The sequence below is a fragment of the Rhinolophus sinicus genome, chromosome 14 (assembly GCF_057876585.1).
Source record: "Rhinolophus sinicus isolate RSI-liver-muscle chromosome 14, RSI-T2T, whole genome shotgun sequence".
In the NCBI taxonomy this organism is placed as follows: Eukaryota; Metazoa; Chordata; class Mammalia; order Chiroptera; family Rhinolophidae; genus Rhinolophus; species Rhinolophus sinicus.
The window spans coordinates 22,437,074-22,459,371 of NC_142514.1; the positions used below are offsets into that span (position 1 = coordinate 22,437,074).

At 52.2% G+C, this 22,298-nt stretch overlaps 2 protein-coding genes across 5 annotated transcripts; one reads left to right on the plus strand and one right to left on the minus strand.

The window, feature by feature from the left end:
• The first annotated feature begins 613 nt into the window (after nt 1–613).
• HPCA (hippocalcin) lies at nt 614–8,641 on the plus strand. Of its 4 annotated transcripts, none has more exons than XM_088790967.1 (5): nt 614–662; nt 1,025–1,093; nt 3,409–3,807; nt 7,424–7,529; nt 7,650–8,641. In XM_088790967.1, the coding sequence occupies exons 3-5, from the start codon at nt 3,430–3,432 to the stop codon at nt 7,745–7,747; spliced, it is 582 nt and encodes a 193-aa protein (XP_088647093.1). In that variant the 5' UTR covers nt 614–662; nt 1,025–1,093; nt 3,409–3,429; the 3' UTR covers nt 7,748–8,641. The 4 variants fall into 4 exon arrangements, with proteins under 4 accessions (XP_088647093.1, XP_088647096.1, XP_088647094.1 ...); XM_088790970.1 differs by lacking the exon at nt 614–662 and adding an exon at nt 1,618–1,672 and having other exon boundaries at nt 910–1,093; XM_088790968.1 differs by lacking the exon at nt 614–662 and adding an exon at nt 1,267–1,378 and having other exon boundaries at nt 1,074–1,093.
• Nucleotides 8,588–14,946, minus strand: TMEM54 (transmembrane protein 54). Its single transcript, XM_088790965.1, has 6 exons — nt 14,674–14,946; nt 12,006–12,199; nt 9,850–9,909; nt 9,525–9,713; nt 9,279–9,413; nt 8,588–8,874 (listed from the first exon to the last, which is right to left on the minus strand). Exons 1-6 carry the CDS (start codon nt 14,687–14,689, stop codon nt 8,800–8,802), a joined length of 669 nt encoding a protein of 222 aa, XP_088647091.1. The 5' UTR covers nt 14,690–14,946; the 3' UTR covers nt 8,588–8,799.
• Nucleotides 14,947–22,298: the final 7,352 nt, after the last annotated feature.

Genomic DNA, 22,298 nt, shown 5'->3' on the forward strand with positions numbered 1-22,298 from the left:
GAAATGAATGCATGAGGACACATGGATTCAGATCCAAGCCTTCCATTCACTAGCTGTGAAACAATGGAAAAAATCATTTAACCCCTCTGAACCTGTTTCCTCATCTGTGAAGTGGGGACAATAAGGATGACCTCTTAGAGAAAGGACAAAATTTGAGCCCGGGATGTGGAGATTGTTGCTGAAGCTGGGGGAAAGGGGATGCAACCCCCATTCTGGCAGGAGGAACTGATAGGGGTGGGTAACTCTAGAAAGGGGCTGTCCAGTCTGCAAGCAGGGGACCTACACACCTCAGAACCACCCCCCCCAGCTGGAGATAGACGCTCCCCAGCCTTCACTGGCAGAGGGCTGGGGAGGAAGGGAGGGGTTTCTTTGATTGGGGGAGGGGAGTGGGAGGAGCAGTTTAGATCAATATTGGGAAGTGGGATTCATTCTGAGGGGTCCCGGGAATGAGATCCGGAGTGGCGGGCCGGAAATGGAGGGTGGGCTCTCTAAGGTGGAGGTGGGGTAGGGGGCGTGCCTGGAGGAGTGAACGCTGGCCCCTCCTAGAAGAGCCCCCAGCTCAGTTCCGTAGTTGAGGCGCGGGGGGTGGGGGTAGGGAGGGCACACTTGAACCGCCAGGATCCGGATTCCGCTCTCCGAGCAACGTGCGGCTTCGCACCCAGGTATGGGGAGGGGAGGAAGGTGGTGGAGCGTCCGGGGGTAGTCCCAGCTTAAGAAAGAGGTGTCTGGGCACTGGCCCCCCGCCACCCCATTCAAACTACCTTAGTGGACCTGCTGAGGCTATGGGGACCTCGGGCCTCCTCCCCCGGCATGTGCTCCCTCGTGAGGGGGGCCGGGAAGTGAAGGCGTCCCTTTCCCTCTCCTGGAAAAGGGCGGGGGCGGAGCCTAGTCCATCGCTCCCCCCGCCCCCAGGGCTGGAGGAGTGAGGGAGGAACGGGGACCCCCCCCAGGGGAGGGACTCCGGGCGAACGCCGCGGGGCGTCTCCCTCGCAGTCCCTCTCCCCGCCCCCCGCCCGCCCTTCAGGCCGTCTCTGCTATCGCGCGCCGCAGCAGCGCCGCCTTCCCTGCGCAGTCGGTGGCTCCACGTCGCTGGGTGAGTGGGGGCCGCTTTGGCCGGGGCTGGGGAATGCGGGGAGGGGGCATCCCCGAGGGAGGGAGCCACGTCCAGGGCTCCCCAACCCCGCCGCTCCCTCGTCTCCCGGGAACCCTCCCTCCGGGTGCTCAGGGAGTGGGGGCTCCCCAGGGTAAGCGCGCGGAGCTCTCCAGGGTCCTGACCGCTGAGTGACCAGCCGGGAGGAGTCTCGTTACAGCCGCCTCCGAGCGCCCCCTCCAGGAGGGGCCACACGCCGGGTGCTCTCCGAGTGCTGAAAGGATTGAGGTGGGGGCTCAGGGCGAAAGATGGGGAGAGAGGTTCAGAGAGGGTCCCCGGGGCAGGTTTCTCAGGTCGAGCTGTGGGTCCCTCCCATTTTGGGAACGGATGGTCTTTGCGAGAATGTTTTACCACCCTCGTTTCCAAGTCTTCCAACTGGGAGGGGCAACTCTGGGTGGCAGGGAAGAGGGAGCATTCTAAGACCTCTCTTGCTCAACGCATCTCTCTCCCTCGCCCTGATGACCCAGTTGCTTGGACCTTCAGGAGAGGATTAAGGGACACTGTCCACCTCCCCAGCCCCAGGTATTTCCTCAGTCTCCTCCCACACACTTGTTCAATGTGTCCTCATCCGGGGGCAGAAGAGGCTGATTTAGAAAGGAGGGTGACCAATTTACAGACACACGCATGTGACACATTGCTGGGGACACACACAGATCCCCCAAATGGCCACACAGCCACATCCCCCTCACACCGTCATAGGTGCATACCTCGTCACAGGCACAGACATGCACAAGCACAGATATGGAAACACATGGGGAGATAAATGCAGTGCAGAACCCAGGGACACACAGGCACGCATGAGCACATGCACTCACACACATGCTCATCCACATGTGCACAGAGCTGTGTGCAAGTGCACACAAAAGGAACCCCCCTCGTCATCTCACAGTCCCAAGTTGGGGGAAGATTCACCTGCACACACTCCCACATCTCTGCCCAGAACTGCCTGGCTGTCTCCTCTCCTTTGCCATCCCCTCAGCCCTCCTCACTCTAAGCTCCTGCACTGAGGGGACCTTTCTGGACTAAATGAAAGGTAAGTGTTGGGGGAGGGTTGGCTGGCTATGAGTCTCTCTGGAAAAGGGGTTCCTGAGAAGCACCAAAACTCCCTTTCCTGGGACCTGACGGCACCCCTGGGAAGAGAAAGATGGCAAGGGTGCCCGACGGTCCCATGTGCAGCTGGCCATGTGAGAGGTGTCAGCATGGGAGTTGGTTTGTGGTGGCATGTTTGAGACATGTGGGATCGTGGGCTGGTGTGTCTTGATGCACAGGGTATGGGAGTTGTGCCTGCGTGGTGCCGAGTGTCAGTACATGTGAGATGTGGAACAGAGAGAATGTTGTTGTGTGTGGAGATGACCCATGGATGGGTGTGGGCTAGTATGTGTGTGGCATGGGACCCAGTGTGTGGATTTGGTGAGTTGTGTAGCATATGTGTATGTATTCATGTGTGTTGTGCATGAGTTTTGTAGCATCTGGTACATGTAAATCATATTTAACACTTATGTAGTATTTATATGTGCAGGAATTGTTCTAAATGCTTCACATGTATTAACTAATTTAATCCTCACAACAACGAGGTAGGTACTATTACTCCCACTTTACAGATGAGGCAGAGAGAGTTTAAGGAACTTGCCCAAGGTCACATAGCTGGTAAGGGCAGAGCTGGGATTTAAACCCAGGTGGTCAGGCTCGGGAGCCCAGGCTAACATTTACCTTATGCCACCCCATGCCAGGCACAAGTGTGTGGGTGAACAGGCCAGTGTCTGGGCTGCAGGTGTATTTTGTGGGGAGCAGGCATATAGGAGACAATGAGGGGGCAGTGGGTAGGAAGGAGGAGGACGAGGCCTTTCTGCACCTCCCCGGGCAACTCTGGAAGTCAGCCCCGCCATTCCATGGCTGTATGACCTGAACCAGGGCACCTCAATTCCTTGATCCTGACTTCTCCTCTGTAAAATGGGGCTAATCCCCAGGCTTCATTTTGTGATGGTGAAAGGGTATACACCTGTGAAGGCTCAGTGGCTGCCCTGAGAAGAGCTTCAGTAAATGTGAACCCTCTTCTCTTCCTCTGTCTCTACGCCTGTTCCCTGGGGAAGTGTAAGGTCTGGGAAAATGGTGTGGAGCACATCACAAAGGCAGGATGCCTGGGTGCAGGCCGTGTGACCTTGGGGTGTCTGGTGTCTGGGGGCCCTCCTGGAGTGGTGTAAGGGGACCGGGAGGGCCTGATCTCTCCTCTCCATTCCTTGACCCCCTTGGGGACACAGGTGGGACTTGGCTCGGTGGCCATGGGCAAGCAGAACAGCAAGCTGCGGCCGGAGATGCTGCAGGACCTCCGGGAGAATACAGAGTTCTCAGAGCTGGAGCTGCAGGAGTGGTACAAGGGCTTCCTCAAGGACTGCCCCACCGGCATCCTCAATGTGGATGAGTTCAAGAAGATCTACGCCAACTTCTTCCCCTACGGTGATGCCTCCAAGTTCGCTGAACACGTCTTCCGCACCTTCGACACCAACAGCGATGGCACCATCGACTTCCGGGAGTTCATCATTGCACTGAGTGTGACCTCGCGTGGCCGCCTGGAGCAGAAGCTCATGTGGGCCTTCAGCATGTATGACCTGGACGGCAATGGCTACATCAGCCGTGAGGAGATGCTCGAGATTGTGCAGGTGGGCCCCTGGGCCCCTCAGAGTGCCAGGCACAGGGCCCAGCTGCTTGCACCCACCATCCCTTTTTATCCTCTCGACAGCCCTTGTGGGTAGGTAGTGGCAGGTGCTATTCTTGCAACCTCTTTATTAGGAAATAATTTCCAATTTAAAGAGAAGTTAAGTAAACTCTCATATACCCTTTACCCAGATTCATCAATTAACATTTGACCACATTTGCTTTATCATTATGTGTGTGTGTGCATGTTTGTAATGTTTTGTTGTTCTGAACAGAACCCTTTACCCCTGAATACATCAGGATATATTTCTTAACAGGGACATTCTGTTACATAACCCATAATATGATTGTCAAAGTCAGGACATTTAACATAGAAACAATGCTATTATCTAACTTACAGACCACAGTCCAATTTTGTCAATTGTCTTCATAATGTTCTTTTTTGCCCTGATCTAGGATCATGCAATGCATTTTGTTTTCATGTCTCTTTAGTCCCCTTTAGTCTATAACAGTTTCTCAGCCTTTCTTTGTCTTCCAAGATTTGACATTTCTGCAGAGTACAGGCCAGTATGTTTTATCGATCCTCATTTACTCAAGAGGAAACAGATGCTCAGAGAGGTAAAGACATTTGCTTGAGGCCACACAGCCTGTGAGTGGGCCACCTGGCTCCACTGTCCACACTCCATCTGGATACCCAGACACTTTCCAACTAATTAATTGAGGGCCCTCGAAGAGTCTAGTGCTGAGTGAAATGCTTATACCCAGAGCTCAGTGCATATTTACAACAACCCCATGAGGCTCACAGAGATGGACTCTTGACTTTGGCCTCTCTCTTGCTAAGGGTCTGGGTCTGCTTTCTCCAGCTAGACTAGAATGGGCTCCCTTAGGATGTGGTGCCCTCCCTATGCTTATCAGTAAGGGAAAGCCTTAATGTTTGTCAGTGACTCCCGTGGGCCAGGAATAAAATCTCTAGTTGATAGATTGGGGGAGTTCTGGGGGTCCTGGTTATACTGATAAATTTCATCCCTGCTGGAGGTGCCAAGCCAGTCCCATTCCTTGGACATCCTCAGGAACCTCTGCTGTCTGGACCCTGGTTTCCTTCACCACAGCCCATCAGTCAGCCCCAGACGGCCAGAGCAGAGTTCTGCAAACCCCAGTGACTGATTAACTACAAATTGGCTCCAGTGAAACAATGAGCAGCAATTCTAGACAACTAATTGGGAGGCTAAGGAGTAGGGTTGTCACGAAGGGAGCGTTCATGCTCTAAGTTGCTTGCTCAGTCCTTCTCACGATCGAGACCTGTCGTCAGGTGGCGAGCACACTGGAAGGGAAGAGACTGTCTCTCAGCCGCTTGGGGCTTCCACTCTGGTGGGAGAGACAAGTGTGTACGCCACACTGACCAGCCAAGTGACAGGGGTGTAAATGTGACATCTGGGAGTTCAGGGGACTGAAGGTCAGGGAAGGATGTGGTAGATGAGTAATGATTATTATATGAGCTGCTGTTTACTGACCTCTTACTCTAGCCAGTCACTGTTCTATACACATCGTCTCATTTAATCCTCTAGACCAGGGGTGTCCAAACTTTTTCAACGTTTTTCAGCAAGGCCCATATGCTGTAAAATACACAAACAGCTGGGCCACTCACTTGAGGTAAAGTACGTATTGCCTCACCTGGTATATTTAAGTAAACAAAATATATTTTTGAAATTTGCTGCAGGCCAATTAAAAATGGATTGCAGGCCGTAGTTGGCCCACAGGCTGCAGTTTGGATACCCCTGCTCTAGACAATCCTCATGAGGGAGAAGTGATTTCCCCCTTTTACAGATGAGGAAACTGAGGCTCACAGAGGTTAAGTACTTATCCAAGGCTACACAGCAAACGATAAGTGGAACCAGGACGCCACTCCAGGTCCACCTTACTTCAAAGCCCCTGTTGATCATTACCGCCCCACAAGCACCTATCTAGCAGCTAAGAGGGAATGGGTTCTAATCTGCTCTCTGCCACTAATTCCTTTTCTGAGTCTCTATTTCTTATCTGGAAAATGGGGATCATGATACCTGCTTCTCAGGGCTGTTGTGAGGTTTACAAATAACGCATGTAAAGTACCTGGCACATAGTAGGTGCCTGATAAATAGTAGGTAGTATAATTGTTCCAGGCAGAGGCCATGACTGCTGGGAAACTTGAGGTGTGGGGGTATTTGGTTATGGCCAAATCACCCAGCGGGGAGGCCGGATGGTGGAGAGATCAGCAGGCACCAGAATGTGAAGTGCCTCCAATGCCAAGGGCTAACCAGTTTGGACTTGGTGCAGAGGGCAGTGGGTGGTGCCAACGGCTTTCAAAAGGGAAGTTCCTGCTAGATGCCAGGTACTGTGCTAAGTTCTGGGGATATGGACACTGGCTAGATGTCTATGGTCCTTATCTGTATGCTGGGTTACTAGGAACAATCCTACAAAGTCAGACTTAATTCCAGAGAGGAAAAGCCCAGGAAGCTGTGGGCCAGCATATGGGCCCTGACCCAGCACGGATCAGGGAAGGCATCCCTGAGAAAGCGCCATGTAAGCAGAGCCCCAAGGAGGAGTGGGAGGCAGCAGAAGGAGCGTGGGGCAGCATCCAGAAGGAGCTGAGTGCATGGCGGGCCTGGAGGGAGGCCTGTGTGTGACTGGAAAGAGGGGGCGGCCCACTGGGCTGGGGACGTGGTGGTAGAGATCTGTGTTTGGAATAGAGCTTTCAGAGGCAGCGTGGGGGCAGACCCAAGGAAAGGAGGTAGGAAGAGACCAGTGTGGAGGCTGAAGTTGGATCTGAAACGGGGAATTTATGGTATGGGAGGAGGGAGGCATCTTGGAGGAGGTGTCAATAGCAAAAAGCTGGAAGATTGAGGCAACCGGTACGGTCCTTGAGCTCCAGGACTCAGCCTATCCCACAGGCCAAGTCCTGTGGAAAAACTCTTTGCTTCGCCTCGGGAGCTCCTGCACGTGGCGACTGCAGCACTGGGCCCAGCAGAGCCCAAGCTGTCCCCGCCCCCGGTAGATGCTTATTTGCGTTTATTTGCATAACGTTCCGCGCTCCCTCTGGACCCAGCAGTCTCGGCCCAGCATCCCTCAGGTCGGCCGTGCGCCCCCTGCCGGCCACAGCCTCACCACACACCAGTGCCACCCCCAGTCCTGCGCCCCTGGTCGGCCACCGAACTCTGGCCGCCCAGAGCCCCGAAGTTTCTGACAAGCAGCGCTAACCCCGTACTTAACCCCGGAGCCTTTGGCCCAGTTGTCCAACATCTCTCCTCACCTTCTGCACTCAGCCACCCCCAAATTCTCGGCGTCCACTCAGAGCTTCCTACTGCGGGGTCTTTGTACACGCAGGTCACTCTGCCCGCAATTCCTTTCCTACCTAGCGCTCTAAGGGAACTTGATCAGAGCCCACTCCAATAGCCCCCTCTCCTGGGAAGCCTTCGCAGACACTCCTTCCAGAAACCCCCGGTTCCCTACGCCCCCGTGACTCCCTCTTTACCGCATCCTGGCGGAAGGGACAATTGTCAGCGTACCTGGGGTCATTTTTGAACGCTGGGGGTGAGAAGAGGTTCAGGAAACTCCTCTCACTCCCTGCCTTCCTCTCCCGCTCCCTAGGCCATTTACAAGATGGTTTCTTCCGTGATGAAGATGCCGGAGGACGAGTCGACCCCGGAAAAGAGGACTGAGAAGATCTTCCGCCAAATGGATACAAACAACGACGGTGAGGGGCAGGGGCGGGGGTGGGGAGGGCACCATTCCCCTTCCCCTCCTGCCGCCCTGCTCTACCTCCCCTCGCTTCGCTGCCGCCTACTCCCCCATCACTGCTGCCCTCGCCCCGCAGGCAAGCTGTCCCTGGAGGAGTTCATCCGCGGGGCCAAAAGCGACCCGTCCATCGTGCGTCTGCTGCAGTGCGACCCCAGCAGCGCCTCCCAGTTCTGAGCGAGAGAAGCCAGGTCCCCCCTCCTCCCTGCCTTCACTGGCCCTCTCCCGGCTCTCAGCGCCCTCTCCTTTGTGTCTGTCCAGGCTGGGGGTCAGACTGGGCCTCCCCTCCAGGGTCTGCACTCTGGGAGGGGGCTATGGACAAGGGAACCCTGCAGTCCCTCCAGGGCCCAAGCAAGCGGTTAGCACCCCCAAATCTAAGAGGCAATATCTCCCTTAGGCAATGGTAGGGAGACAGGCTCTGGCTTAGAGTCAGTCCTCCCTTACCTAGATATAAGGATTTCAATCATTCCCCCGACCACACAAGGCCATGAGGCCAGACTTCCCCCCAATCACCGGTCACGCCCCACCCCACCTCCCCCCACCCCTATCCCCGCCCTTTTAGATCTCAGCCTGGGTGGAGGGGGAGAACCATGCCCAGGTGAGGAGCCTGTCTTTTTATTTGGAGGGGAGAGAAGGATTCCAGAGATGGAGGGTATGGGGGTTAAGGAAAAAGCTTCTTTGAGCCCCCTTCCCTGCAGGAGGGCCTCAACCCTTCTTGTTCCCGCTCTTGTTGGCCTGGAGATCATGATGCAAAAGGAAATCTGCCGATTCCAGCCCCTCAGCTGTGGGTCTCATGAACCCTCCCACCTGCCTTTCAGCATTTGGATGAATACAGTCCCACAGACCCCTCTGTGTATTTTGTCTCCCTCAGACACACACACACCCACACCCACACACACACACAGGCCCACAGACAGATGGGCAGACAACACCCAGAGCCCCACCCACAGCATCCTGTGTGGGAAAGCAGCACAGGCCCCCCTGGATGAGCCCCCTCTCCTATTGCATGCATCCCCGTGGAGCATCTCTGTTCTTTTTAATATCTTCAGAATAAAGTCTTGTTTCAGTGCAGTGGGCTCCGTGGCCGGGGGAGGGGTTTGAAAGCCCCACCCGGGTCCCCAAGTGGCCATTGAACCCTTGTGGGCTGGCTCCAGGAATCCTGGCTGGTCACAGTGCAGACTTGGTTGCAGGACCCCAGAGGCCATGGGGCCCAGGTGAGGCATCAGCTGTCAGAGAGTCAGGGGCCCAGAGCTAGGGCAGCTCATCAGGTCATGGTCCTCCACGGGCTCTGGGCTCTCCTGCATCTGTGGAGACACAAGAAGCTGCCAGGCTGCAGGATCTGTGTCTGGGTCTCTTCTTCCAGGACACCCAGAGAATGGGAGGAAGAGAGGGTTGGGAGGATCTCTGGGGCAATGGGGCAACACTGCACCTTTCCCCATACAAGACCCAGGCCATACCCTTGGAGTGCCCCCAATTACAGCCAGGATAGCCCTCCCTCTCCCTCAAATCCTGGGCCTTGGGTGAGCTTGCTGTCAGCTATGTGATTTTAGCTAGGAGATCTGACCTCTCTGAGCTTCCAAGCCTCTGCCTTTGGTCATGAGGAGAAAACTATTGTCCCAGTTCTCAGTTAGAGAGGATGGGGGCTGCCCAGCAGGGGATCCCAGGAAATATGGAGAATCAGGGCTGTGGAGGGGGTGGCAGGCCTTACCATGTGGTGGCTGCTTTTCCCCCACCAGGGCCTCAGTTCCAGCAGCTGGTGGGCGAGTTGGGCGCACCGCACAGCAAACACACTCTCTACCACGCAGAACACAAGTGAGATGCCCCAGAGGCACAGGCTGGAGCTCTGCAGGTGCACAGAGAAGTGAGCTGGGGCTGGGGGCGGGACTCCAAGAACCCTTCCCACCTCTGATGAGCACCTGGATGACCCCCACCCCATCCAGGCCTAAGCACTCACATAAATGCGTGTGGGGTCGAAGGGACAGTCGGGCGCCAGCGCCAGTAGTTCAGGGCTCTCAAAAGTGCAGGCGGCCAGTAGTGCCCGGCCCTGGGTGGCAAAGGTCACGGCGATTGAGGCCAGGAGGCCGAGAGCACAGGTCAGAGAGAGAAGGGCACAGGCCACACTCGAGCTAAACACTGCCCAGCGCTGGATAGGAGAGGCCACCGGTCAGGCTCAGCCCCCATGGGCAGCTCTGGCCCCCATGGGTCAGCCTCACCCCCTCCAAGCAGGCCAGGCCCTTCCCTTCCTACCCCTAGGCCCCATCCCAAGAGGTACCACATACCAGGGGGATGCTGGGGAGGTAGCGTGACAACACGACGGCTGCAATGCCCGAGGTGATGACCTGTGGGGAGGCTCAAGTCAGCCCTGACCCCCCTGCTGGTGGAGAGTGGGCAGGAGGGCCAGGGCCACCCCCGGATAAGGATTCCGCCAGTGCCAATTGGGGCCTTCCAATCCCCATCCCGAGCCCCGGCTTAGCCTTGGTCTCTTTACCCCCATCTGCACAGAGGCACTGCCGCCTCATGTTTCTAAAACACAATCACTTCCTGTCTACAACCTTCCATGACTCCCCACTGTCCACAGCTATGTATCTCAAACGGGAACCTGTGTGTCCCAGCACTGCAAGGGCATGTCCCATGGGATACATGACTTTTCTCTCTGGAGTGGAAGAGCTTTTGAAAGAAACAAAGTAACCCAACTGGCAAGGAACTAAAAAGTGTCATTTTAAAGCAAATCAGGACATGTTATGGAGTAGAATTCAGAATTTTAGGAGTAAATCATCCCAGGCTCTCAGTGACCTGGCCCCAGTCCCATCAGCTATCAACCCCACCCTGGCCAGTCTCTTCGCTCGTTGCCCTGGATATGGACACCCACACACAGCCGCTCATGACGCTGCCCACGCAGCACCCTCTCAGGAACACCCTTCCTGCTCTTCACCTGCTTGGGTTCTTTTTCCTACAGGCCTCCCTAACGAACCTCAGTCCTGAGGCCGGTGTCTAACCCACCAGCTGCCCGCTGGATCTTTTGGGCTCAATTCAGCCAAGCTGCTTCCCTGAGCTCCCTCACTGTACCACGCATGGGAGGCAGGTGGTGTGACAGGAGCCCAGCAATGTCTTTAATTTACTGTGCAGCCACAAGTAAGTGCCTCAAGCTCTCTGGGCTAAGCCCCCTTCTGCAGGATGAGCTCATGGAAAGGACTCCGACTTTGGTGTTAGACACAAATCATTTCAAATTCAGCTTGGCTTCTTTGTATCAGCAGGAGGCTGGGTGAGTCCCTGAGTTTCAGTTTCCCCCCTCTGTAAAGTAGGGATAATCATGGCCCCATGTTGCTTGGAACAGTGAGGATTAACTGAGGAAATGAGGGCAAAGCAGAAGTGGTCCAGCCCAGAGCCCACCCCAGTGGCCCGCCTAACCCTGAGTTCACTGCCTTCTCATCAGGCTGGTGAGAGGAACAAAAAACAGTAATAGTAACTCCAACGGACACTGCACACTTCTGTGCAACCCTGCCCTATCCCACTGACGAAGGCTCTCCTACTTGCTCATCCTCCTTCACCTAAGCTTTGGAACCAGCAGGCCATCTGAGTTTCCGTTTTGCAGGGGAGGAAACAGGCTTAGAAAGATAAGTCCCTTAGCCAGGAAGTGGCCAGGATGGAACTCAGACACTGATGTACACATGTTGCCCAAAAGCTGTGGCCATGTCTGCTATTAGGTAGGAAAGAGCTTTATGAACTTCAGAATACCAGGTCTTTTCATTCATGTAGTCATCAAACAGGTACTGACATTCAGTCATAACCATGGCTACCATTTATTGAGCACTTACTACAGACCAGGCCTAATGCTAAGCTCCTGCCAAATTGGTTTTCTCAGTGTCTCCAGAGCAGATCTTAGCCATCCCCACCTCCACACCTTTGCATCTGCCATTCTCTGTACTTGGAATGCTACCCCGCTTCCTCTACTAACTTTTGGCCCCAGCATGCCGAATACCTGGGGTATGGTCATTGCAGAGTATCTTTGAACTGCTACTCATCCCTTGTTACCTAGCTCAGGGGCCTCCACCTCCGGGAACCTTCCCGAACCCTCCCAAGCTGAGCTAATGTTCCTTCCTTCTGTCCAATGGTGCCTTGACTATTTCCCTATTGTAATAATAATTCTAGCTCACAGCAGTGAGCACTAACCCTGTGCCAGACACTGTGTCAAGTATTTTATGTGGATCTCATTCAGTACTCATCAGGACCCTCGGAGGTGGACACTGTTACAATCCCCATTTTACAGATGAGGAAACTGAGGCAAAGAGAGGTTGAGTGGCTTGTTCAGTTGGTAAGTGGCAGAGCAGGGGTTAGTGTTCTCTGCTTGCCCACCCCAGTCTCTGGGTGGAGACTCATGGAAGACCTTTCAAGCCACCTCCAGCCCTTGGTAGCCCCCCTCCCAGCCTTGTCATACCACGATGGCGGAAGCGACGGAGAGGATGTTGACCACGCAGTATTGCAAAGCCACAGCATCATGTGGGGCAGTCACGTAGCGCAGCACGGTGCCGTGGAGGAGAGCAGCTGCAATGAAGCTCACATGGCCCAGCACCACCAGCACCAGCCCCGTCTTCATCAGCACCTTCCGGAAGTCATCCACACTCAGGCCACCTGTGGGGGACAGCCGTGTCAGGTCAGGGCCATGGCGGGGTGGGGGTGGGGGTGGGGGGACTCATCCTGCTGGGCAGAGGAGAAAATGGAAGTCCTGGTTTTCATTGTGTGGTTTTCATTCAGTGGGGAACACTGGGTTCTAAATAGTTCTGCATAACTTGAGGCCATTAACTTGTCTTCTCTGAGCCTCAGTTTCCTCATCCAGAAGAGGGGTTCACAACGCCGTCATGAGAGTCCTTGGAACTTTCAGTTGGAAAAGTACAAAGGTGGTACTTTATAAAGGGCAGCAGTCCTTATTGGTGCTCAAGGTCATGAGTGGCAGAGCTAGAATGGGAATCCAGGTCTTTAGTTTTAGACCCATGATCCTTCTACTCAACTCCCATTCACTGATTTATTTATTCCTGTGTTCATTACACAAATGTTCACTCAGTGCCTGTTCTGTGCCAGGCCCTAACGTACCACAGTGAACTTGATAGTCACTGTCCAGGTTTCAAGGAGTCCCTAGGTCACCGGGCAGGGATCAGGTCCTGCTTGGGATTTAGTATGGTGGATAGGGCCTGGCACACAGTAGATACTCAGCTCACAACTGCTGAACTGAACTGCCTAGAGGTGGGTGACTCAGGGCAAGCTCAAGCCTCTGGGTCTCCATTTACCCATCTGTAAAATGGGAAGTATAATTAACCCTTGTCTCACAGTTGGGGAAGCCTCCTTCCCCATGAGGAGATGGATGGGAAAGTGGGCCGTACTCTGGAGGTGCTGGAAAAAAACAAGCTCTTGGTGCAGGGGTACTGGGCAGGGACCGGGCAAGTGGGGGTCCAGGTGGAGCTAGGATCTAACGCATATCAGGGACTTACGCAAATTCCAAGTGGCCAAGTGCCCGCCCAGTTCCTATCTGCCAGGAACAGCCCCAGGAACAGGGAACCCTTTTGCTTGGGCGGTTCCGGATTTGCTGTCTGGAATTTCCCCCATGGTTCCTGGAGACACACCCTGCTGGTCCCCTGGCTCTGCTGGCCCCTTCACTCTAGCCAGCTCTGTGACACTGGAAGACTGGCCAGGTCCCCAGAACGAAACAACCCCTTCTTCCTTTAGCTACTTCTGATGGGACCTGACTGAGTCCCTTTCTAGACCTCAGTCTCCCCATCTGTGGATCATATTTCATATATGGGAGCTTTGCAGCTGGAAAAAAAATGAAATCACGAGCTTGAATGTACTTGGGGGCCCTGTACCAAGAGGCAGCCCCCAGGAATCAGGAAGGGATGGGGCCACCCAGTCACAGACACTCTGTGTGATCGTGTACCAGACCCTCCGCCTTCTGAGGCCCAGATTCCCACTAGGAGGTTGGACAAGTAAGTTTGCGAACTTTCTACGGTGTAAGCACATGGTGGAAATCTCACGAACTTACTTGTCCAAACTTTTCGTATATAAAGTGGGGTTTGGTCTAGCTGTTCTGAGACCCAGGAGCTTGCAGGACCCTCTGGAACAGGAGCAGATGTAGAAGAATCAATCAGAGGGCAGATAATAGGCTAGACAGGCATGTGGAACTGGAATGGCGTGGTGAAAATTAAGTGCTAGCCAAACAGGAAGGGGCACAGTAGCTTCATCCCAGGGGCCTGACCCACCTCACCCCATCGGCCCACTTATCCAGCTCAAAGCTGGGCTATGAACAGCAGCAGCATCCCAGGATCAAGACTTTGGTCAAACTGGAGGCACTGCCAGCTCGGGCCTGTGCCTACAGCACTGCAGAGAGTCTGAGGGCAGCCTCTGGCTTCTTGGTTTCTAAGTCACCATTCTTGGAGCACTTTGCATTGTGGTTGGCACCGTAGTAAGCCCTTTATTCTTAGTGCTAACTTCATCCGCAAGGGAGCAGGGTGAGGGCGCTACCGTCCCCGTTTTACAGATGGGGAAACAGGCTCACCAGTTCTTTTGGCTAGAGAGTGGGGACTCCTCGGGTCTGTCTGATGCCCGAGAGCAGCCTCATTGTGCCCAGGGAGCGATGAGAGGAGACTCATTCGTCCCCCTCCTTTGTCTGGATCCTGTTTGTCAATGGTCCTTCCTTCCCCTCCTGGTTGGGGGAGTGGAGGCGGGTATGGAAGTGGGAACCCTTTTCAGGGTTTGAGGAAGCGTAAGTCAGGCAGTCTGGCTCAGAACTCTCTGGGCCCTGGAACCCTCCTCTGCTCTCCCTTCTGGGCGAGGTGAGGGCTGCTCTCTCCAGTGTCTCTTCTCCCGCCCGGGGGTCCCACCTCCGCAAGAAAGCAAAGTAGGGGAGAGGGGCGGAGGTGCTACGACGCATCGAGAAGATTCCAGGAGCGGTCTTCCCTCCATCTCACTGCTGGGGAAACTGAAGCCCAGGCGGAAAGTGACCTGCAGGAAAGGCAGCCTGGACCCCGAAGTTCCGGGCTCCCACCGCAGTGCTCCGCCCCTGCTGGAGGAGTTGGGTGGGTTCGGGCCTCCCGGGGAGTCCCCCCGAGGCTCACCAAGGCGCAGACACATCTCGGCTCTCGCGCAGGGTCTCCGCGGCCGGCTCAGTGGGGCTCCAGAGGCAGCCGGCGGTCTGAGGACCACGGTTCCATCCTGGTTGGCGGCCGCCGCGCTCCTCGCAGCCGCGCCGCGCCTACTTCCCGCCCGCAGCCCGGGCTCGCCGGCACCCGGCCAGCCTCCCTTCCCGTCACCCCCCGGGCGGCCTTGCCCCGGGAGGGCCCTGGCGGCTCGTTTGCATCCCAGGCTGGTCAGACCGGCTGGGCAGCCCTTCCTGGCCCGCCCGGTTGAGTCACAGCGCTGGCCCCACCCTCCTGTGCCTGCCTCGGATCTTGGCTGGCACCAGCCACCCCCTCCACATACACTCCTAGCCCACCCCCACTCCAGTGATGCCCATTTTACAGATGGAAACTGAGGTTCAGAGGAGCCGTGATCGTCCCGGCTAGGGAGTGAGAAGGGTATTAGCTGTGGTTATCGTGACCTGGTGGGCACCGGACAGAAAGACCCCAGGGTGAAGGCTGGGAACCCACTTCTTTCTAGAGGATGGGGAGAGGCAGCAGTGGATGGTGAAAGCGCACTGCCTAGCAGCCCACACACCACCCGGGAGATTAGGCTCTCTCCTTGACCTGCTGTGCGACCACAAGCAAATAGCTTTCCCACCTTGCCCTGGCCAGAGAGCAAGGTGTCTTACCTCTCTGTCTGAGGGGGTGGGGGCTGCTGTTCCCTCACTGGAAAATCAGGGATGGTAATTCCTGTCCCCTAAGATCGTGGTGAGATCAAATGAGATAAGCAAATACTTTGAAACTCTCTAGAGCATCTTTACAAAGTGTAGGTGTAGGAGGAGCACGCAGCAGGAGCGTTCCTAACCCTGGCTATTGGTGACTGAGCTTCTGAGTGCGCCAGGACACACCGTGCCCTCCCTTGCTCCATCCTCAGCATCCAGAAGTGGACTTGTCCAAGAGCCCCAGTCAGAAGTGGTGGAGTAAGTGGGAGCCCATATTCCCACCCAGGTCTCCGTGCCCGTGTTCTTCGGTGTGGCCGTGCTGTGCCCACCTGCCTGGGCTCTCTTGGTCCCCACAGCAGGCCTCTGGGAGGCACCTTACATGGCATCTGGACAACATCTGTTCATGGTGTGCACCCTCCACCCCATGGTCAGTGCCCTGGGCAGGGTTGGGCTTGATGGTATCTGGGTGCTCAGTCGGGGCCTGGCACACCAGTTGCCCACTGAGTGTGTGCCATCCTGCACACCTGTACCAGTGCCTACTGTGTGCCTGTGCCTGTGTGTCAGGCACCGGGGTCAGTACACACAGAATCTCTGGAGTGTTAATGGAGCATATTGACACCAAAGGAGGGAGTGGAGCCATCTGGAACCAGCACCAGGCAGGCAGGCAGGTCTGGTAACCTCTGGCAGACATGCTTCCCGGTCATCTCCTGTCTGAAGGCCAAGGCAGGGCAGGTGCAGTGTGGGAAGAAAAACTTGTAAGGTAGAAGGCAAGTGGGGACAGTTCCTCAAGCCATCGGGGCTTGTGCCCTGCCGGACTGACATTCGAATGTCGATGTCTATAAGGACATTTAGTCGGACAATTGGGCAGGACTCACCCATATTGTAAATGGTCAGCCACTTGTATTTGTGACCCAGCAATTCCATGTCTAGGTCTTTACCCTCCACTCCAAAGAGTGCAAAGATAAGCATGCATTTAATGAGGTTTGTGGACAAGCTGTTCCTAACAGCACGCAACACCACCAAAGTGACAACCAAGAGCGGTGTGGGCTGGATGGGAGCGAAGGGGAGGGTTTTGCTTTGTGGCTGTACTGTTGGAGGCTTACAATGAGCACTTATTTATTCGTGTCTTGCTTTTGTTAGGAGGGAAAGGACTGAGGGAGGAAGAAAAGTCCCCCTCATCACCACCGCCCTGTCCCCATTCCACCAACAACTTTATGATGACAAAGGTCACCTCCCAGGGACTGCCTTGGAGAGCACATGTAGTCACTACAAAGCTGATTTCAAATCTCATGTGTGCATATGCCTGTGGCCTGCTGATCAGTCAGTGTCAGGTAGTGACAGTGACACCCAGCCCATCTGGGGTCTTCTGAAATCAGGTTGGGGACCAGACCTCTTAAATGTTTCTGTTTTCAGATGCATAGATGAGGATTCTCTCTTTTTATCCTGGGGACAATGGTGAGAGTTAAAGATTATCACCCTGTTTTACAGATGAGACAATTGAGACCAGAAAGGTAAAGGGCTTCTCAAAGTTCACACAACATGTACCAGTGGTAGACCTGAGACGAATCAGGCCTGTCTAACTGTGAAGGCTGCCACTGACTTCTGAGCGTGGTGGGGGCAGAGGGGAGCCAAAGCCCCCAGGGAGTGGGCCTGCTCCCTGGGGCCTCTGAGGAGGGAGAAGTGCCCACCTGTTTCTCCCCAGACACAGTTTCCTGGCCAGGGTCCAGCCTTAGCAGCATGAAGTTATTCCTGTTTGTCTTCCTTATTGCCAAGTGGCCAAAGTCCATTAGTCCGAGCCACCCGGTGTCCCTTGCCTCTGCCCCACCCCTCCGCACACTGGCTTGAAGTTCCAGGAGGAACTCCAGGAAGAGTGCTAGTCACTTGTCCTTTACCAACTCACTGCTATACCATGGCAGCTCACTGCCGTTTCCTGGGCCTCTGTTTCCCCATCAAATGGGGATAATCATTGCCTTCCCTGTTTCCCAGATTTCTGAGGCATAACCGATTTGAGAGATATGAGAGTGGGTTGAAACCTAGCCAGAGAAATACAAGTAGTAATTCTCTCTCTTCCTGGAACATTTAACGACCAGGTGTGGCACTAAACTGGAGGCTGGGTCTTCCCAGGGCATGGTGTCCCCACTGGGCTGCTCAGCTGAGGATGGGGCTTCAGGCTTTTTTCCCTGTGCAACCCCTCTTTACCTTAAAAAAGATCCCCCCCATTAGAAGAACAGTTCCTCCATGTAAGTAAAACAATCATCCACAAAACTTATCATATTCTAATTTATATATATATATATGTGTGTGTGTGTGTGTATATATATATATATATATATATATATATATACACAAAACGAAAAGCCTACTGATCATGCTTGTCTGAGAAGAGGAGGCAGTTAAAGGTTAAAGGGGACTTTGCAATTACAAATTTTAGATGGTGGGAAAGGGGGCTTTTGTTATTCTTTGTATTTTTTTTCTGTCTTTTACATTTCTAAAAAAATAAAAAATAAAAAAAGCTTATTGTAGAAAACTTGAGGGGAAAACGGGAAAGTATGAAGAAGAAATCAGAACTACCCATAGTCCTCTCTACCCCCACGGACAACCACCATGCACATTTGGAAGGTTTTTCCTATGTGCATCTATCATTTTACGCTTCTTGAAACTCCGGCCACCCGGCTCTACTCTGCCACCCCTTCTCTTGTAATGTCTCCCTCCCCTCCATCCATCAAGGTCTTGGGTTTCCAGATTTCTGTCAAGCGATCTGTGTTAATGTCCTGCTCACCCATATGAATGGCCCTCCAATACCCTTCCTTGACCCCCTCAGTGACCTTCACCACAACCCCAGACATCCTCTCTGGGGCCACACCATGAACCACCCCCTTGCAATCCCAACCTCACACATCCCACCAAGGCCTCTCCTATAGCGCGCCCATCTCGCGACCCTACGGCCCTACCCTCTGACTTCACAGAGGCCACGGGTTCATCCTATTTTCTGCTGTTCAGTTACCCCACCTGGCCTCTTCACCACCAAGCCTACACCACAGGTTGAGGTTCTGAAGGCCAGCTCCGTTGTCCAGGTGAGAGATGAGAAGTGTAAGCGTCTTGGACTTGGATCAGGATGGTGGCTACAGAGATGGAGAGGAGGGGGGATTTGAGATGTGGGATTCGTATGCACGTTAAAATTTGAAAAACACAATTCTAAATCCACTTACCTCCTTACTCCTTCTCCCGCGTGGACCCCAGCTCCACAGGGACCCTTCTCCATCCTTCATCCTCTCGCTTTCTGCTAAGTCCTTCTCATCAGCCTATAAACATACCCAAGTCTCTGCTATCCTACAAAAACATACCCTCCCCTTGACTCCCTTTACATTTTTAGTTCCTCCTTTTTCACTTCCTTTTCCTTCCCTTCCAAATGTCTGAAGTGGATTATCCTTACATGCTGTTTCCCTTCTTAACTCCCCCCTCCTCCTCAGTCTACACCAAGATGGCGTAGCCCTCCCCTGGAAGAGCCCTTGACTCCGTCACCAGTGACCTTTAACTCCACTGAATCCAATGGAAACATTTCAGTCCATCACATTATAATTAGCCGTTCCCCTTGCACACTTATGGCACACCTCTTTCCTGGTTTTCCTCCTACCACTCTGGTATTTCCTTCTCAGTCTCCTTTGTGGACTTTTTGTCATCAGCTTGACCTTTAAATATTGGTACTCCTTTGCATCTTTTCTGCTTCCTTTATTGTTCCCAGTGGTTGGTACATGCACTCTCATGGCTCCCCTTTTAAATGATGATTCTCAAATCACTGTCCCCAGATGAGACAGCTCCCCTGAGCATCAGACTCAAATATCCAATTACCTTACTTCTGCACCCGCATGTCCCACAGTCATCTCAAGCTCAACACGTACAAACCAATTGCTTCATCTTTTCCCCTAAACTGCTTCTTGTGTATTTTCTGTCTCGATTGGTGGCATCACGATGTACCCAAGCCAAAACCTGGGAGTCATTCTTTACTCTTCCCTCTCCTCTCTTTCTACATACATTCAACTATCAAGTCCTGCCAATTTACATCATAAACAGTTCTGTAACAAGTGTCTTCCTCTCTGTCCCTGGCATTATTTCCCTTGTTCACGTAGCATCTTTTGCCCTCCAATCATTTCCCCACACTACTGAGTATCATTCTAAAATATAAAGAAGACAGAAATAAATGGAAAGACATCCCAGGTTCATGGATTGTAAGGCTTAATATTGATAGGATGACAATTCCCCTCAAATTGATCTACAAATTCAGTGCAAACCTTATCAAAATCCAAGATGCCTTTTTTTTTTGCAGAAATTGACAAGCTGATCCTAAAATTCATATGGAAATGCAAAGGATCCAGAATAGCCAAAACAATCTTGAAAAGAAACAATCACACATCCCAATTTAAAAATGTACTAAAGTCTACAGTAATCAAGACAATGTGGTGCTGGCATAAGGATAGACATAAAGATCATTGGAATAGAATTGAGAGCCCAAAAATAAAGAAATCATAAATAAAAATACACATAGTCACTTGAGTTTTGACAGGGGTACCAAGATGATTCAAGGGTGAAAAAACAGTGTTTTCAATAAATGTTGCTGGGACAACTGGGTATCCACATGCAAAAAGAGGAAGTTGGACCCCTACGTCATACCATATACAAAAATTAACTCAATTGGGTGGTCAGAGGGCTCAGTTGGTTGGAGCGCGAGCTCTGAATAACAGGGTTGCCAGTTCGATTCCCACATGGGCCAATGAACTGCACCCTCCACAACTAGATTGAAGAGAACGAGCTGCCGCTGAGCTTACGGAGGGGTAGCCAGGTGGCTCAGTTGGTTAGAGTGCGAGCTCTCAACAAGAAGGTTGCCGGTTCAATTCCCACATGGGATGGTGGGCTGCGCCCCCCACAACTGAAGATTGGAAATGACAACTGGACTTGGAGCTGAGCTGCGCCCTCCACAACTAGATTGAAGGACAATGACTTGGAGCTGATGGGCCCTGGAGAAACACGCTGTTCCCCAATATTCCCCAATAAAAAAAGGAAGAGGAGGAGCTCTTAGATCCACCCCCTGAATTCATTCTTCCCTCAGTCTTCCTCATCTTTGTAAATGACCTACCTCGTCACTCACGCCAAAAGCATAAAAGCCATTCCTCCCTTTTTATCATTCTCCATATTCTATTCTTCTATGAGTCCTGTCACTGCATCTCCAAAATATATATCTTAAATTCATTTCTTTCCATCTTCACTGTCACTCCCTTCCTCTAGTAGCTTCGTAACTGCTACTCCTACAATCTATTTCTACACAGCAACCAGAGTGATCTTTCAAAAACATGAATCAGGTCACACCGATGCCTCTCTTAATGGCCTGTGTAGGGCTTCCCCGTGGCCTACAATGTCCAGCATGTCTGGGTTCCCCCAGCCTCTCTGATATCATATCCTACCACTCTCCTCTCAATTACAACAATTCAGCTAAATTGCTCTTCTCTCTCTTTTTTCAATGCACCAGTGTAGTTTCTATCTTAGGGTCTTTGCTCTTTCTGTTTCTGTAAGATTTAAGGTGTACAGTGTTTTCTTTTCTTCGAAGCACTTTTCCCTGGGTGAAACAATCTTGGTCATTTATTAATCAGTTTCCTGCTCTACCTATGAATGTTGGCCCTATGAGAGCAGAGGCCTTAAGTATCTCATAGCTATAGCTCACTGCTTAACACTCAGTTCCGAGAAGTGTCAGCGCCCAGAACAGTCACATGGTAGGTGCTTGATACATATTTGTTAACTGATGAATAAAGCATTATATCAGTGGTTCTCAAAGTGTGGTCTGAGAACCTCTGAGCGTCCGCAAGAACTTTCAGAGGGTCTGTGAAGTCAAAACTATTTTCATACCAATACTAAGAAGTCATTTTGCCTTTTTGATGGTGGAAAAGCAGTGGTGGGCAGCACAAAGCAAGGCAGCGGCTCTAGGCTGTACGTGGAGTCATCATATTGTCACTGCCATGCGTGCACAGTAAGAGAAATAAATATGCCAGTTTCACTTGACTTGATGAAACAGTAAAAATTATTAACTTTATTAAACTTCTACCCTTGAGTATATTTCTTCTAAATATTTTGACAGAATGGGGAGAATTCTGCTGTATGCCTAAGTACCATGGTTGACTCAAGGAAAAGCACCTGTGCCATTGTTTGAGTTGCAAGCTGAACTAGCTGCTTTTTTCATGAACACCATTTCTACTGATTGAAAGACACACTATGGTTATGCAAATGTGGGTTTTTTGAAGACATTTTCTCTAACATGAAGGAAGTGAGCCTGTCAATTCAAGGGAAAATTTGAAAATATTTCCTGCCAATGATAAAATTTGAACTTTTGAGTGAAAATAGACTTGTGGAAAATTTGTATTCACCACTGTGAGCTTAGTATCTTCCCAATAACTTAAAGACTTTCTAATAAGATCAGTAGTGACATTAACGAATATGATTATTTACATTATATAATGACATGTGTCAACATTGGGGAGATCTGTGTAACTCAGTGAACCAATATTTTCCAAACCACCAATTCAAAATCATGAATGGATAAAAGGTGCATTCGAAGTGCAAGATAAACCAATGTATTTTAATTTAATTAAAGTTGATATATGGTTTCAGGTTCCATATTGACACTAAACTTTACAAAACTATCATTTGTCAAGTTTTGGTATAGTATCAAAGAGGAATATCCACAATTATCTGAAAAGTCTTTTAAAATACTCTTCCTTTTTCCAGTTATATATTTGTGTGAAGCTGAATTTTCTTCCTATACTTCAATCAAAACAAGATATCTCAACAGACTGAATAAAGAAGCAGATGGGACTCTAGCTGCCCTTCATTAACCCAGACATGAAAGAGATTTGC

Bases quoted from the DNA above. Each gene is read 5' to 3' on its own strand.
- HPCA (XM_088790967.1), top strand. From the start codon at position 3,430: ATGGGCAAGCAGAACAGCAAGCTGCGGCCGGAGATGCTGCAGGACCTC. The intron at 3,808-7,423 runs GTGGGCCCCTGG...CCCGCTCCCTAG, and splicing joins AGATGCTCGAGATTGTGCAG to GCCATTTACAAGATGGTTTC. The intron at 7,530-7,649 runs GTGAGGGGCAGG...CTCGCCCCGCAG, and splicing joins AATGGATACAAACAACGACG to GCAAGCTGTCCCTGGAGGAG.
- TMEM54 (XM_088790965.1), bottom strand. The intron at 9,414-9,524 runs GTGAGTGCTTAG...GTGCACCTGCAG, and splicing joins TCGACCCCACACGCATTTAT to AGCTCCAGCCTGTGCCTCTG. The intron at 8,875-9,278 runs GTAAGGCCTGCC...GTGTCTCCACAG, and splicing joins GGAAAAGCAGCCACCACATG to ATGCAGGAGAGCCCAGAGCC.